This window comes from Henckelia pumila, unplaced genomic scaffold (assembly GCF_033568475.1).
Source record: "Henckelia pumila isolate YLH828 unplaced genomic scaffold, ASM3356847v2 CTG_477:::fragment_2:::debris, whole genome shotgun sequence".
In the NCBI taxonomy this organism is placed as follows: Eukaryota; Viridiplantae; Streptophyta; class Magnoliopsida; order Lamiales; family Gesneriaceae; genus Henckelia; species Henckelia pumila.
The window spans coordinates 49,685-66,048 of record NW_027331841.1 but is presented as its reverse complement, the minus strand read 5'-3'; the positions used below and the strand labels follow the sequence as shown (position 1 = coordinate 66,048).

At 34.7% G+C, this 16,364-nt stretch overlaps 2 protein-coding genes across 2 annotated transcripts; both read right to left on the bottom strand.

Moving 5' to 3' along the window:
• Positions 1 to 228: 228 nt before the first annotated feature.
• On the bottom strand, positions 229 to 1,938 carry LOC140872816 (protein MODIFYING WALL LIGNIN-1-like). Its single transcript, XM_073275710.1, has 3 exons — positions 1,557 to 1,938; positions 1,280 to 1,488; positions 229 to 886 (listed from the first exon to the last, which is right to left on the bottom strand). Exons 1-3 carry the CDS (start codon positions 1,662 to 1,664, stop codon positions 649 to 651), a joined length of 555 nt encoding a protein of 184 aa, XP_073131811.1. The 5' UTR covers positions 1,665 to 1,938; the 3' UTR covers positions 229 to 648.
• A 7,565-nt stretch (positions 1,939 to 9,503) lies between these two features.
• Positions 9,504 to 16,113, bottom strand: LOC140872820 (long-chain-alcohol oxidase FAO4A). The gene is made up of 3 exons (XM_073275717.1): positions 15,850 to 16,113; positions 14,690 to 14,959; positions 9,504 to 11,407 (listed from the first exon to the last, which is right to left on the bottom strand). The coding sequence occupies exons 1-3, from the start codon at positions 16,021 to 16,023 to the stop codon at positions 9,581 to 9,583; spliced, it is 2,271 nt and encodes a 756-aa protein (XP_073131818.1). The 5' UTR covers positions 16,024 to 16,113; the 3' UTR covers positions 9,504 to 9,580.
• Between the last annotated feature and the right edge of the window lie 251 nt (positions 16,114 to 16,364).

Here is a 16,364-nt window from a genome sequence, read left to right as displayed (position 1 = left end):
CTAAATCCATTTTCAATAATTAAAAAAAAAGTTTTTGTATAATTAATTAATTAATATGATTTTCATATAAATCATATTGTATGTGTTTTACACAATTTTTTTGTTTTGTAATGTAGGCACGCCATGTACGAATGCACTAATTTGAGCGAAAACTTGTAAAAATCAAACTTCTTAAAACAAAACATCATGAAAAGTTTCGAATTTGAACATTGATTCTAATCTCCTGAACTGATAAACCCATCAAAACAAAGATAAATAAAAAAAAATGACATTGGAAATTATGAAAATAAACTCTTAATATCGTTTATATTTTACAATAAACATAAGGAATTTACAAAACAAAAACGAAGACCACCTAAAATGCTTGCGGATTCCCCAAATTTATCCTTCCCTCAGTTGCCCCTAGCTCCACCAGTTTTAACTTTTAATTTATAGCTAAGTTTACTAATTACTTTATCCATTTTTCTATATTCTCTGCCAATTTATGTGTTACTTTCTCGTATTGTACGTGATAAATTGAACTCTGATTTCGGAATCTTTGTCATATATAAATAATATATATACTTTTCCCCCAACACTATCATGTTACTTCCCATCCCGGGATCAACTTCGCTTCTATTTCCTTATTTCAAAAGAACAAAAATTTGGTCATTCTTGAACTTGTGTATGAACCTTTCTGGTTTCTTCAACCTGCCCGCGCCTCACGACTATGGCGGCTGAGCCGAGGGTCGAGCCCAGTGCCGTCAAAACCAATAACGCTGAACCAAGATAGACTCCATCTTTCACTAGGTAACATTGTCCATCCAACCAACCTTGCCCCAATGGCTGACTTCTGCTCATGCTAGTGGCTGCACTTATTAAAATAACAGCGATACCAAAGCTGATCCTGTTGCATAATTTTTTTTCTTTAAGAAAAATACATTTGTCACATAGATCGGATCGCATAGGTGTCGGTTGTACTTGTGGAAATCATATGCACTAAACATGTATATAGCTGTCCATGTGATGATGGTTCCCTTGGCCTAGGAATTTGGTACAAATAATATTTTTTGAAAATTTCACCAATTATACCCACATGGTTCAAGTTTTTATACCATCACATTGATTTATTCTAATCCATTATAACATTATTATAAGTCAGTGAAATAAAATTTGAAAATCCCTGATACCTAAAAAGTTGAGACGGTGTGTTTTTTAAATGTTTATTTCGCGTTTTAGAACACACAATATATTATATATGGGAGAGATTAGCAGTGCATTTATTATAATTAGTACTTACCAAGATAAAAGCAACAAAGCGCAGGATAAAGTGGGCATTCTGAGTTTACAGCTGGTGATATTCTCTGTCGAGCAGAATTTTCTGCAGATCAAGAGTAAATTTGCAGTGACTTGAGTCACAATTAGAAAGATCAAGCCCACGACTCCCAATTCAACGGCTGCGCTTCTGGGCAAATAACACAGCTTTCCCTCCAATCTAAGATCCTCCTTCTGCACCAAAATTAATGAATAAACAAAAGAGGAAAATTTGAAAGTTATTATATGTAGATCGCAGGTACCTTTGATTTCTTGAATTCAGCTGCCAGGCACAAGGAGAAGGAAACAAAGCCAAATGCTATGGTGACACAGGAGAACAGAACAAAACTGTGACTATTTAGTCTTTCCATGTACAAGCATGAAATTATTGGGGTGTGTTTTTTTATTGTTTAATCAAATATTTGGGTGTTGTTTTGGGAAGGGAAAATGGGGATCGGGATTGAATAGCGATCGAAGCTTGGAGTCTAATGAAAGCAAACAAGAATTGGGTTTTGGGTTCTTTCTTGATGTTTACCTCTTTTGGATTAGGACACTTGTGGCGGAGACGATGACTTCTTGGTGCAGAAAGCAGTCATCTTTCATTTTCTTCGGTGGAGATGGAAGAATCATTCTTTGATGGAATAGAGTCACTATATTGCGTAACTAATATATATGTGCGTGTAATACTTACGGTGGTCAACTCTTGCCACTTTGAAATTTAGGTGCGTGGGGTGCAACTTGGGGCTATGTCCGTAGTCTTCATGTTAAAAAGAAGTCGAGTGTACAGGATTTGTTCGGTGCGATTTAATTACTGTGTTAATTCAAGATTTTTTAGTGGGAATCGAACGACAGCAACAGCTGATTATTAGGTGAAAAGAAAATAAGTGAATAGCGAACCTAAATCTGTATTCATTGGGTGGTTGGATTAAAAAAGAAAAAAGAAAGAAAGATTACCCCCAGTTGGCATCAGATGCCAACAAGCTTTTTTGGATCAGGCAATTTCAAAGCCACGCCACCCCCCCTTGGATTCTAATTCCAACCTCAACGGCCTCATATATTATATATTATTCATTAAAAATAAATTACCAAATTGTAACTCCAAAATTTGCCTTTAAAGAATATTTAATAACGATCAACCAAACGTACCAATGCTGTTATGAATGCATTTCATATTGATAGGTTCATAATATTTATATTTTTAGTGTCATATTTTTCGGGTTTTTATCTTTTGCATATGTTAATTGGTGCATATTTGTTGTGTTTTGTAGTTTGAGGAATTTTGATGATCTTAGACAAAATTTGGGCTAAAAGAGTTGAATTATATCACATTTGGAGTTGCCAAGAGAAATTTTGAGAAATTGAACAAACTAGAAGAGGATTTGGAGCAAGGCGTAGGCGCGCTGTGTTACTACGTTTTTACTGTCTGGTGGGAGATTGAAGATTTTAGAATTTGAAAAGAAAATATCATATTTTAGTAATTCTAAATATGGTATTTAATTTATGGAAGACTTTTGAAAAAAAAATTTTCTTCTAGATAAATAAAGATAGTTGGAGATTTTCTATTTAAAAACAAATATCTCTACATTATCTTTTTTTAGTTAGACTTTATCTCTTTTGAATTTTTGGGATTTTAATTTTTTTTTCCTTTTTTCTTAGTTTTACACGTTAGTTTAGGGATTTCTAGAGATTTCTGCCTCCTTCTGCACGCTCTGCACGGCCAGAGTTCTTCTCTTTTCCTCTTCATAATTTTTAGGTTTGATCGTTTACAGTTCTAGAGAATTATGAAGCCAACTATGTTTGGCTAAGTTTTTAGTTCTGATTCAAGAAATATTTCTTGTATTTCGATTCATCACTGTGAGATTTTGAGTTTGAATTGATATTCTTGTTTGTTTCTAGTATTGGTTAATTTATTATTTATTTCATGAAAGTTGTGAGTCGATTAATCTGACAAATTAATTGATTTTACGTCTTTTGAATGCTATCCATGAATTCAGTGATCCGTAATTATCATGAATGATTGGTACTTGAGTAGCGATAGATTAGATATGTTGTGCTATCATAACATGTTTGATCTAAATAAATCAACGAAACTAAATTTAACAATTGCAGCTATCTCGATTGTTAGATTTTAGGATTAACTGTTTTCACAAATCGAAAAGCTATTTTTAATCAATATGAACGCTATCGTGCCCAGTTGGTTATTGATAAGTTTTGACTAGATGCTGGGTTTGGTTAATTAAAATAGGAGAACACAAAAATCTTAGTGGCTATCCCTTTGATTTTAAGGTTAATTGCTAGAAACTGCATGAATAAATTATTTGTTAGCCGATGACCAGTGATATAATTGAAATACGAAAATTCCTTGAATCACAGTTTGTTTAATTATTGAATTTAATATCTTTTTATTGTTCATCTCATTTATTTAATTCTTGCTTATTTTATTTTTATTTCAACTGCATATCAAAACCCCCTCATTAGTTAAATTTACTTGAAAGAAATAAATATATGTTCCTTGTGGATTCGACTCTGCTCATTACTATACTCATTTTGTTAGGGAGTAGGAATTTTAAGTTTGTTGGCTAACGACAGGCCCATCAAATTTTGGCGCCGTTGCCGGGGAACGGTGTTTATAATTATTTCTTTCGAGTTCTTGTTATTTAATTATTTTGGATACAGAGAAAATTTTCAAAGTGAATGGACATCGACTGAATGTGTTTTGTGAAGATGAAAGTGTGTCATAGATGGAGATCGAGTTAGCAAATCCTGATTATTCCACAACTTGAGGGGATTGGTAACGTCGAGTATAACGACGCAAAAAAATTGCGCTTTTGGAAGGCAACCCAACGTTTTTTTTTATTATTCTTATTTATCATTTCTTTATGCTTGCTTTTGAAAAAAAAAATTGAGAAAATATTTTTCTACAAGGCGTCTCCACGCCCTATGAAAAATCATTTTTTGTACAAAAAAATCAATTTTTCTCTTCAAAAAGCTTAAAATTTTCAGAAAATAAATTTCTATAAGGCGTGCCCACGCCCTATAAAATATTATGTTCTGTTTAAAAAAAAAGTTAGGAATTTGTTTTTTGTTTTTTTAATATTAATTACGTTAATAATAATAATCAAAATAAGGGTTAATCGAGTAAATCTTCTTTTTCTTTCTTGGAGCCGCCCTGTCCTTCTCATTCTTCTCAGTTTTGTTTTTTTTTGCTTACAGGACTCCGCCGCTTCGCTCTCTTATCTCTTCTTCATCACCGATCGTCTAAATTACATAACCCCAGCGCCGAACCATCATCTTCACCATCACAACAGGGTCGCTATTGCTGTTCGGCACCTTCACACCGCTGTCTGTTTTCCTCTGTAGGCCGCGACTCCTCCAGATCATCGCCGCCTATGCATCATCCGCATCACTGCGCACTACCCATATTTTCCATCACACATCCCCTGCTGCTGTTTTTCTCCTTCACGAGCACGCCACTAGGATCCATCCCGCTGCTGTTCATCACCGGTAATCATCTTCCCCATCACAACACCGCTGCCTCTCCTTTTCACCACAGCCTCCATCTCCGTACACCGCCATCTTCCTCAGAACACCACCGCATCACCTTCATGATCGCGATGAACGATCACCAGCATCCGTCTTCTTATAGCCCATCACAGGCCGCCGCTGCTCGTCCCTCATCACCGCCTACCACCTGCAATCTTCAGTACGTGCGCTTACAGCGTTCTCCATCGTATCATCTTCCTCGTCACAGATCACGGGCCGTCTGATATCTCGCTACTGTTCATCTCTACAACATCACTGCATCCACCATCCAGAAGATCACCGTGCATCACTCCTTCCTGCATCTCCCGGAACAGCAGCGTCGTTACTTCCCATCTTCGCCGTGCAAACTACACTCCGCCGCTGTTTTCGATTCATGCAGCCGCCCGCTCACCTCCATCTCTTCCAGCGACGTCGTCGATCTTCACATCGCCGCCATCACTCTCATCTCAGAACACTACCGAGCCGCTGGTTTTGATTATCGCCGCAGCTTGCCTTATCTTCTCATCTGCCACCAGCTGCCACTCGGTGCTATCTCTAACTTTAGTTTGCTCATTAATTGATTATTTATTTGTGTGTTACTGTGATTGCATTGTTGCCGGTTACTTTGTTGAAAATATATTTTTGATATCATGGGTCGAGAGTCTAGTGCTACAAAAAAAAAAAAATCGGTGAATCTAATTCATCTCCTGCGTATAAAAGGGAGAGAATGGGAAAGGGAATGAATGTGTTACCGCCTTCTGAATCTGATTTGAATGATAATTTAGTTTTTACTAAAAAGGCGAAAAAGGATAGGTACAAATTAATTTTTCAAAAACAAATAATTCCCTGTAATTATATTGATCACCCCACCTTGGAGACTTTGAATATTAAGGATAAAGTGTTTAAATTAATTCATAACATTGGGTGGGAGTCATATTTCTCTGTTTCATGTCCTGCATATATTGAGTTGGTTCGAGAGTTTTATACTACTTTTGAATTTGTCAAACCTGAAAATTTTACACTCTCGAGCCCAGGAGTAGTTCGATTTCGGTTGATGGGGCGCACTTTCAAATTATCAATCACTGAATTTAATCTGACCTTTGGTTTTATTACCGAAGAATTTGCTAAAACTGATGATTATTTGACTAGTGCTTGTGACTATGATGACAAATTTACTCCCATTCTTGTTTATCGAGCTACATCGAACCAAAAAGATTATGACCCAAGTAAGTCCAAAGACTCGTACCTTTATGATCCAGCTTGGAAATACATTCATAGGTTTTTGGCTTTTAATTTCTTGGGTCGAAAAGATTCTGCAGGTGTGTTAACAAAATCCGAACTTTTCTTCCTTTGGTGCATGGAAGGCCAAAAAAAAGTGAATTTGGGTTATTGGTTGGTTTCACAATTTGCTAGTGTAGTAACAAATAAACGTCATTTGATTCTTGGTTCCTTGATTACTGCACTAGCTGTCAATGCCAAATTGCTTGATTTGAATGATAATAATTTGCGTGTGGCTTGTCCTATGTATCCTTTGGATTTGCGTTGTTTAGAGAGTATGGGACTCATAAAACAAGTGCAGGGAGTTTTCTCGTTTTGTCCACCAGGTCCTGCTACAGCGAAGTCCAACCAAAAAAATTTTGATCCCGATATCTCGCCCGAGCCATTAGACATTCGTCCACCATCAACGATTTCTACATTACCATCCGGTTCTCGACCGTCTACCAGGCACTTCATCGAGAAAATTTCTGATATTCGGCAACACTTGATATGAATGGAGAAAAAAATCATCTGGCATTTTATCGGCACATGGGCTTTGATCCACCGTTTCCACCACCTCCGCAATAGAAGGCGTTTTTTTTATCGATGCTCAAAATTTCCAGGGGAGTTCTCTACTTATACCTACATTTTTCTTGTTTTAATTGAGCATCTATGTATGTCATTGAGGACAATGCCTGATTTAGGTGTGGGAGGTTTTTAGGGGTTTGTGTTATTCTATTTTGTGAGTTTCTGTCCAAGAGATATTTAGTTCATGCTTATTGTTTCTCTTTTCTAAATCCTAGATACTTCTGACACTGATCCCCTCTGAAAAAAAATCCTTTTTGTATTCTCTTTGTTGCATTTTGTTTAGTTGTTTGTCTGTGTTTTGTGTTTTGATGCATTTAGAGCAATGCTTCATTTAAGTGTGGGGTGTGTATTCATATTGTTGCATTTGTTTTGTTGTGTTATTGCATTTAATTTATGTTTTTCTGTGTCGTTGTTTGTGTTGTTCGAATGCATGAGTTGGGGATGAGATTTTAGCCTATGATGAGGTACTTGAAAAATGATGAATTTTTGAAAAATTTTGGCTCTTGATCAGATTTGAGAAACCGTAGGTTGTTTGTTGAATATTTTTAATCACACATGTTTAACCTGATGAATTGTAGCGATGTAGTAGATACTGTGGATGTCTGTTGGACCATTGCACGATAATAGGTGTTTGGGGAACTTGATAGTGCTTAAATCTTGATGATCTATTTGATATGGCATATACACTCTTGGGCGCACATTTTAAACAATTTTTATGCTATGTTTACAAAAAAAAAATGCAATTGACTCCATCCGGGTTGCGAGCGAGATGTTTGAAATCCGATTTGTCTTGTTTTGTGGCTATATATGCGGATAAAATGGGGTTAAACTTTTGAAATTTTTTTGAAATAACAATTCCATCCGGGCTTGGAATGTGAATGAAATTCTATTCACTATTTCCTAGCTAAGTTTGCGGTTTTCATGGGATTGTAGTTTCATCCGGGCTATAGACGAGAGGATTGAAATTCGAATCCTATCTAGTTATAGCTAAGTCTGCGGGTAATTATTGGGACTTTTAAAATGTCGGGTGCAAAATCCGACGGTGCGTAATTATTTCTCAAGGGAGTTGTGTTGTGTTGATAGATTGTTGAGAGGAGAGTTCTTGATTGTGAGACTTGCACTGAATTGTTTTAGGTCGACGAACAGTCTTGAAGCTTTGTCTTTTGAAGTTTCATGTAGCTGGGGTAACATGTCACACACGCACGTTCGCATTCGACTGAAGGTGTATCATTGATAATCGAGAGTCGTTGCGAGTTTGTTTTTTTGTGGGAAAACTTATCTGAGGCTATGATGTCATGATTCATCCTTGCTTATGTGTTTCTTCTGTTTCATATTGTTTTTGCATAACTTGCTCGAGGGCGAGCAAGGATTAGGTATGGGAGATTTTGATAGGTTCATAATATTTATATTTTTAGTGTCATATTTCGCGGATTTTTATCTTTTGCATATGTTAATTGGTGCATTTTTGTTTTGTTTTGTAGTTGGAGGAATTTTGATGATCTTAGACAAAATTTGGGCTAAAAGAGTTGAATTCTATCACATTTGGAGTTGCCAAGAGAAATTTTGAGGAATTGAGCAAACTAGAAGAGGATCTGGAGCAAGGCGTGGGCGCGCTGTGTTACTACGCTTTTACTGTCTGGTGGAAATTGAAAATTTCAGAATTTGAGAATAAAATACCATATTTTAGGAATTATAAATATGGTATTTAATTTATGGAAGATTTTTGGAAGAAAAGATTTTATTTTGGATAAATATTGTTGGAAATTTGTTTTTTTTATTTAAACAATTATCAAGATTATCTTGTATATAATCGTATCTTTTTCCTAGATTTTATTTTTATTTTTCCTTTTCTCTTAGGCTTTTTAGACGTTAGATTAGGAATTTTCTACAGATTTTCTGTTTTCTGCTTTGCACGTTCTGCACGGCAAAAGACAGTGAATATTTTCTTCTTCTTTTTCTTTTCATAATTTCTAGGTTTAATCTTTAATATTTTTAGGGAATTATGAAGCCAACTATGCTTGGCTAAGTTTTTATTTTTGATTCAAAGGATATTTCTTGTATTTCAATTTATCACTGTGAGGTTTTGAGTTTGAATTGAAGTTTTTGCTTGTTTTTAGTATTTGTTAATTTATGATTTATTTCATGAAAGTTGTGGGTCGATTAATCTGACAAATTAATTTGATTTATGATTTTCTATTGCTAACCATGAGTTCAGTGATCCGTAATTGTCATGAATGCTTGGTACTTGAGTAGCGATAGATTAGGTGTATTGTGCTATCATAGCATGTTTGATCTAAATAAATTAACGAAACTAGGTTTAACAATTGCAGCTATCTCGATTGTTAGATTTTAAGATTAACTGTTCTCACAAATCGAAAAGCTATTTTTAATCAACATGGAACGCTATCGTGCCCAGTTGGTTATTGATAAGTTTTGACTGGATGCTGGGTTTGGTCAATTAAAATAGGAGAACACAAAAATCTTAGTAGCTATCCCTATGATTTTAAGGTTAATTGCTATAATTGCATGAATAAATTATTTGTTAGCCGATAATCAATGATATAATTGGAATACGGAAATTCCTTGAATCAAAGTTTGGTAAAATATTTGAATTTCTCATTTAATTATTTGCACCTTCTTATTTATTTAATTATTGCATTAGTCTTAATTTTTTATTTTATTACTGCAAATCACAAAACCCCCCTTTTAGTTACATTCAAATACCCATTCCCTGTGGATTCGACCCTGCTCACCTCTACACTTGTTTTTGTTAAGGAGTAGGTATTTTAAGTTTGTTGGCTGACGACAGACCTATCAAATTTTATATTCAGAATAATTTATAATAAAAACAAAAAACAGTTATAAGTTATAACAACAATCATTTTCAATCCAGATTTGTTTGCTCCTAGAATACAAATCATCAAGGCTTGCTTGCCAATTGAACTCTTCCCTTGCCAAGGACTTCAAGGACTGACTGTGCAGTGCAGTAAGCAATTGCCTGGACCGTGACCATCGGATTTACCCCCAAAGCCGTCGGAAAAACACTCGAATCCGCCACAAATAGTCCTTCCACTTCCCAGGTCTCCCCATTGGGACGGACCGCTGACTCCTTCGGGTCGACCCCCATCCTGCAACTTCCCATCTGATGTGCTGAACATATAGGTGTTTCCAAGTTCTTCAATGGCCTTAAACTTTCCTCCCTCACAAATGCATCCAATTCCTTTGAATCAGCTTGCTTCACTTTCAAGACCCTCCCTTTATTGTTATGTGTACCGATTTCCTCTGCACCGGATGCCGCTAATATCCTCAGTGCTCTCTCTACCCCTTTGCTCAGATTCTCAGTATCAGATTTCTCCCATTTGTAACTTATACGAGTAGGAGACACCACGGCGCCCGAACTTTTATCTCTTGCCAGAGCAAACAAGTGAGCAGTTCTTGAAAATTTAAGCATCCTCTGTTTTATATCTGTACCTGAAAGCCATGGCATTAGTACAGAGAACATCCCAGGGTGCAATGCCGGTGTCTGGATCACTGTCCCATATCCCGAATCTTCGAAATTCGCCACAACTGTCGACATATTTGTCAAAATGCTACCATTGTAGCTTTTTTTCTCTCCCTCAGGCCATGAATCAGGTGAATCTGATTCAGGAAAGTACCCCCACGCTAACACAACAGGATGAAGATGTAGATTCTTCCCGATGTTCGGATTCTTTAGTCCACTTCGTTTTAGCAAAGGGGGTGTAAGAATCGCCCCGCACGAAACCACTGTAACATCTGACTCCAAGATTGCTGTTTCTTTCACCCCTTGATTTAGGAACGTAAAAGCCACACCGATGGCCCTTTTTCTGCCTTTTCTTTTATCTGTGATCACTTGTACAGCTTCACATTCAGGAAGAATTGCACCATTCCCCGACTCAACCAAATCCACTAGCCATGTTTCTGAAGTACATCTCTTCTTCCCATCTTTACAACCGAGGCTGCACCAGCCGCAGTAATGATCCGGAGGCGCGTTGTTGGGGATATTTTCGATGGGGTATCCTAAATTCTCACACCCTTTCCTCAAAACCATGCCATTGAATCCTTCTTGCTTGAATTCAGATTGAACTCCCATTTTTCGACACACAACATCCAATGCCTTGGCAAAATCTTTGCTGTCAAACAACTCTAGTCCATGATCCTCACTCCATTCTTTTATAACATGTGGTGGGGTTTTGATCGAGGCCGACCAGTTTATTGTCGATCCACCGCCTACCGTTGATCCTGCTAGCAATATAACGTCCATATGTTCTGTCCCTGAGATTCCATTTCCCAAGTACATTTGGTCCAGCGCTTCCCCTTCAAGCAGTGAGAGATTACTTCTGGCTAAATATCTGCCCCTTTCAAGAACCAGCACTTTGTAGCCAGCTTTTGCAAGAACACCGGCCACAACTCCGCCACCCGAACCTGAACCAACCACCGCAACATCACATTTGATGACGAACGATGGTTTCAGAGACTTCATTCTCCGGTTTCTTGAGTGATTCGTAGAAACAGGGAACCCCAAGTTTCGTAACTTGTCCAGGTTTGATGTTCTTGATTGGTTCAAATGGATGATTCCTTTGTAAAGTGGTCCAAACAGTTTTTCTTTTTCTTCACTTACATCTTCTTCTTGTATGGTTTTGGCCTTTGGATTCTGCGTTTTCAGGTTCGGATCCGGGCCGCAGTAGCCTATGGCTTTCCAAGTAATGTTCTCATTTTTCTCATTCACCTGGTGCGATCAATACAAATTTTCATCATAACATTCTCCAAAAACTTGGGGTGGCATTTCGATTACATTCATATCGTTTCATGTTTTACTCAATGAATTGCATAAAATTTGGTCGAATTTGTTGATTAGTAATCTATCACACAGAATTAATATCCAAATTCCAAAATATGAAATGGTATCATTAATGTACTAGAATGTTTTTGGGATAATTTCATACACTGCCATGCGAAATCCCGAATGTTTTTGAATCTTTAGCACGAGCTAATTGCATCCACACCCCCTGTGAAAAGTCTAAAAAACATAAAATCTCTTACGAAATATTAATAGGCTAATGCATCCCTCAGTTTTTTAAAATGTAGCACATTTCACCCTTATGTTATACAAACTCGGGCACATTTATACCCTCTCATAGGGGTTTTTATGCTAATTTTTTTAAAACATAGGGTCTTACATGCTATTAATTTTACACAGGGGGTTTTATGTCTTTTAGACTTTTCACAGGGGGTGTGGATGCAATTAGCCCTCTTTAGCACATATGTCTTTTATGTTTTCAAATTTTCAAGGGTATGTGGGCTAAAATTTTGAAAACACAGGTAGTGTATGTAATTATCCAATGTTATTGTTTACTCCGGAAAGTCATTCCAAGGGATAGATAGTGTTAGTACTCGGCTCCGTTTGGTACCGTTATTAATAATCTATGTATAAATAATATTATTTATATATTTTTATTATTATTAAAAGAATAATATGGTAATTTATCATTTTTATATAAAACTTAATCAATCAAATCAAATAAACTATAATATATCAATCAAATTAAATCAAATATCCACTATCCTTTTTTTATTTATTTTTTATTACATTACATTAATTATCTATATATTATTTATCCCATCATCTGTATCAAACTGAGCCTATAATAAAAATGAGATAGCAAAGTTTCCGGTTCTCTCTAGGTCCCCTTCCCTCAAATTCATTATTTCATAGAACTTTCCAAACTCGACTGGGAAAACCATGAGTGATGGCTTTTTTATTTTTCTTTATGTTTGACTCTTTTGCTTTTTTGATTGTTGTTTTACCATATCCGCACCAGACACATCATCGTCAACATAATGTCAAGCATAAAAAAGACCAAAATTACAATAAAAACAGGGAAAATAAGTTTTTTAGTCCATTAAGTTGTTCATGTTTTGGTTTTGGTCCATTAACTTTTTCAATGTGTGTTTTGGTACACTAACTTTGCATTTTCATAGTTTTTTGGTCCAACTGCATACGCGTCAATTTCTGATTGGTCCAAAATTATGACGTGGACCAATCAGAAGCTGACACGTATGCAGTTCGACCAAAAACACTAAAAATGCAAAGTTAGTGTAACAAAATTCACATCAGAAAAATTACTGGACCAAAACCCAAATGGGGTATAAAGTTACTAGACCAAAAAACTTATTTTCTCATAAAAACAAATATAACATATTACTGAGATTTGACATTATAGATTACCAAAATCTTGAGGAGACAAATATAAGTTACCAAATTTTACTTACAGTGATTTCTCCCCTCCTAACTCTGGTCAAGTACTCCGATATAAATCAGACGTAACCCTAATTTTTATGTTATATATTTTTAGCTGTGTATTTTTCATTTGTGTTGTTTGGAAATTACCATGTGTTCAAAACTATTAATTGTTTCTTCTTATAAAACTCCCTTCTAATTAAATCATGGAAAACACATAGAGCAACTTTTGAAAAATATATAGTACTACTTGAATTGAATTTTATAGTCGTGGTTTAAACTTCTGTTCCAACTACCAACTACTCAAATCTTATCTTACCATCCAAATTTGTAGTCTAAATTCTGATTTCATACAATGCAATAAGATGATTAATGATTTCTTGACTTTATGTCGGTTTTGGGTCCTACATTTTTCTTTTGTGTTTCGAAAATATATATTGAAAATATGGGTGTGAAGTGCTTACAGCCTATGACCAATAATTTTTCTTATGAATGACCAATAATTTATGTGTCCATATTAATGAAGTTTAGTCTCATCCACCCAACCGTTGGAATTAAATAAAAATGACGCAACGTAGGTACCATGCTTCATGCTAAGATTAGGGCAGGGCTTGAGTATTGTTTGGTTTTTCTCTTCTTTTATGGGAAAATGATATTTTTGTCAATTAAATACTTGTCTAATTTTGATTTTTGGTTCATTTCCTCGTCAAAGTTTTGTTTTAAAAAAGAACTAATAATTTTCATTTATTTTTGTCCAATTGATGATATAACGTCTAACTAGTCATCAATTTTCAATGTCTTGCTTACATTTTTCGACATTATGTCAATATTTTTTTCGGTTCTTTCCTATGCCACATCAATAATTAGAGCAAAATAGCCGATTGATGATATCATATAACATCTGACAAGTCCTCAATTTTCAATATCATGCTAACATTTTATGATATCATGTCAATATTTTTTTGGTTTTTTCCTATGTCACATAAATAATTAGAGCAAAATAGTGGAAAATTAAAATTTAATGTACGAAAACAAAACTTTAAAAAGCCCAATGTATAAAAAACCAAAATTGAACAAGTAAGTGGAATTTTTTTTTTTATATTTTCCCTCTTTTTAAATATTTTGTAGACATGTTCACGGGAGTCGGAAAATGATTCTATACATGGGATGTAAAGGTACGTATGTTTTGAATTTTATTTTGAGCAAATTGGTTTTCTATATAAAATGTTTGATCTTATAAAACAAAATAATTTTAAAAGTTTAGAATATCATGTAATGATTTTTTTGGGGGAAAATGTTTAATCATGCAATAATAATTATTTTTTTGGGATGAGATAGCCCATTCCAATATTGAAGATAAACAAAGTTGTTGGGCGTTATCGACATGCAATCAATTTTTTCTTTCTTTTCTTATTTTTTTTCCCTGAAACACATTTAATCAATTATAGTACCGTCGTTGTATAAATCCAAGTTGGTACTGCTAATACATAATTATGAGTTTAAAAAAAAAAGATAATTATAATATGTAGAAACAAAGTCTAGCAAATTTAGCTACTTACTTGAAAATGGAGGACAATTTGATAAATTACTGAAAACACACCAAAATGAAGCTATAAAAATGGGCTCAATAGGGTACAGTGGTGCTTTTCCTTTGTTCTTTTTAATCATTTTTATATATTAATTCGAAAAATATTTTTTAAAAAAAAAAAACAAACAAACAACCACATTTCTTCATATATAAAATAATAAAGAGAGTTAAAATAATTTTACCTGAGTAAAAAAGACGAGGAGAGTGAAGATTTTGATTGCCGTATATAGGACTCTCAAGAGAAAAAAAAAGCTACGTGACCATGAAACCAAAATCTGTTCTCTCTTCTCAGGAGAAATCTCTGCAAATTTCAGAAAATAGGGAAATTTTGTGGATAAACTATGCCTCCCGCATAGTATACAAGTCCCTATTCTCGTAGAAAGCAATGTTAATCCAATTCCGCTCAAATAAATCTTTGGGTGTATTACTTTTTCCCCGAGCAAATTCGCAACCTGCAAAGATTTTGATAACTTTTGACTTCATGACTGAACAAGAAATATTTTGCTTACGATATATGGTTACAAAATGTCTACAAAAAAAATCGAAAATTACTACATCATATGAAACATATATATATGATCAAATATTGATGGGGAAGATCGAGATTATAATATATATAAGCTTTATTTTGCTTCACGAAGAACTAAAAATTCAATGTTTTAATTACACAAATAATACTTGAGAGAACCGGCACGTATTTTGACAAGTGAGTCGAATGATATTATTGATGAATGTCAATTGATTTCAACCGTACGTACAAAATAGTCGCATCTCACCTAAAATAATAAATAATAAGATTATGAAGAGTCACAATTATTCGAAGTTCACTCTTAATTTTATATAAATATATGTGGATCATCATAATCATATAGTTGTTTGAATCGATTTGTTTTCTCAATTGTATCTGAGAGAGATCGAGAAACGTCTTTTAAAAGATAGTGTTATAACGTGTGTCAGAGTTCATCAAAATCCTTGATAATTTCGAAATTCTTGAACAATAAAGATGAATTAGAAACTTTATATTTGCTTAAAAAAGTTATAAATTTTTTTTTTTAAAAAAAAACTAAAATTTCTTCGCAGGAAAAATTCAAACAAAAAAAGCCCCAAAGAAAGGAAAGAAATTATATATCTGCTCTTCCATATTGATTAATTCCTTACAGACATACGATAGTATTGTTTGAAAGAAATTCTAAAAAATATTTCTCCGTATTTCTTAACAAAATTTCAATTTTGTCAAGAAAAAACGGAGAGACGATCTAAATAATCTCACATGCAATTGTTTCCCGAGAAAATACAGAGTGCTGGAAGAAACAAAAGAGAAGGGAAAGTAGAAAATGCTTACAGGGAGGGGAGTTCCAGCCATGGAAGCTGAAGTTCGAAAGAATTCGACGACGGATTCATGGCGTTTATCTCCGCGAGGAACATCAATGGAGGGCAGCAAAGTGTCGCACAAAGCAGAAAGAACCTCCATCTGAGAGGGAGAATAGGGGCATTTGGGAGCACCACTGTTCGCCATTTTCGTGTGTCTTTGTGCACCAGAAGGCGGAAAGTATACGTGGGTTTTTTTTTGAAGGAGAAGTAGAGAAGGACTTTATAATATTTAAGAGTTGGTGACAGGAATTGGTCAGTGACAGGTAAGAAAATTTAATTATAACGACACCCTTTCACAAATTGGTCCATTATGATCATTAATGTTGAAAACAAACAATTATGTATATAACCAGAGACGAATCCACTAATTAGATTTAAGGAAGACTTGAATTTAATATAATAAATTATATATTATTACCAAAAAATTAAAAAAAATTATATACAATATTTTTTAAACTCATTTGATAATTTTATGAATTTAGACTT

Coding starts and splice junctions, on each gene's coding strand:
- LOC140872820 (XM_073275717.1), bottom strand. CDS start 16,023: ATGGCGAACAGTGGTGCTCCCAAATGCCCCTATTCTCCCTCTCAGATG. Junction 14,960..15,849: donor TGGCTGGAACTCCCCTCCCT/GTAAGCATTTTC, acceptor AAATCTTTGCAG/GTTGCGAATTTGCTCGGGGA. Junction 11,408..14,689: donor TCCTCGTCTTTTTTACTCAG/GTAAAATTATTT, acceptor TGATCGCACCAG/GTGAATGAGAAAAATGAGAA.
- LOC140872816 (XM_073275710.1), bottom strand. CDS start 1,664: ATGGAAAGACTAAATAGTCACAGTTTTGTTCTGTTCTCCTGTGTCACC. Junction 1,489..1,556: donor CTGAATTCAAGAAATCAAAG/GTACCTGCGATC, acceptor ATTTTGGTGCAG/AAGGAGGATCTTAGATTGGA. Junction 887..1,279: donor GCTTTGTTGCTTTTATCTTG/GTAAGTACTAAT, acceptor ATTATGCAACAG/GATCAGCTTTGGTATCGCTG.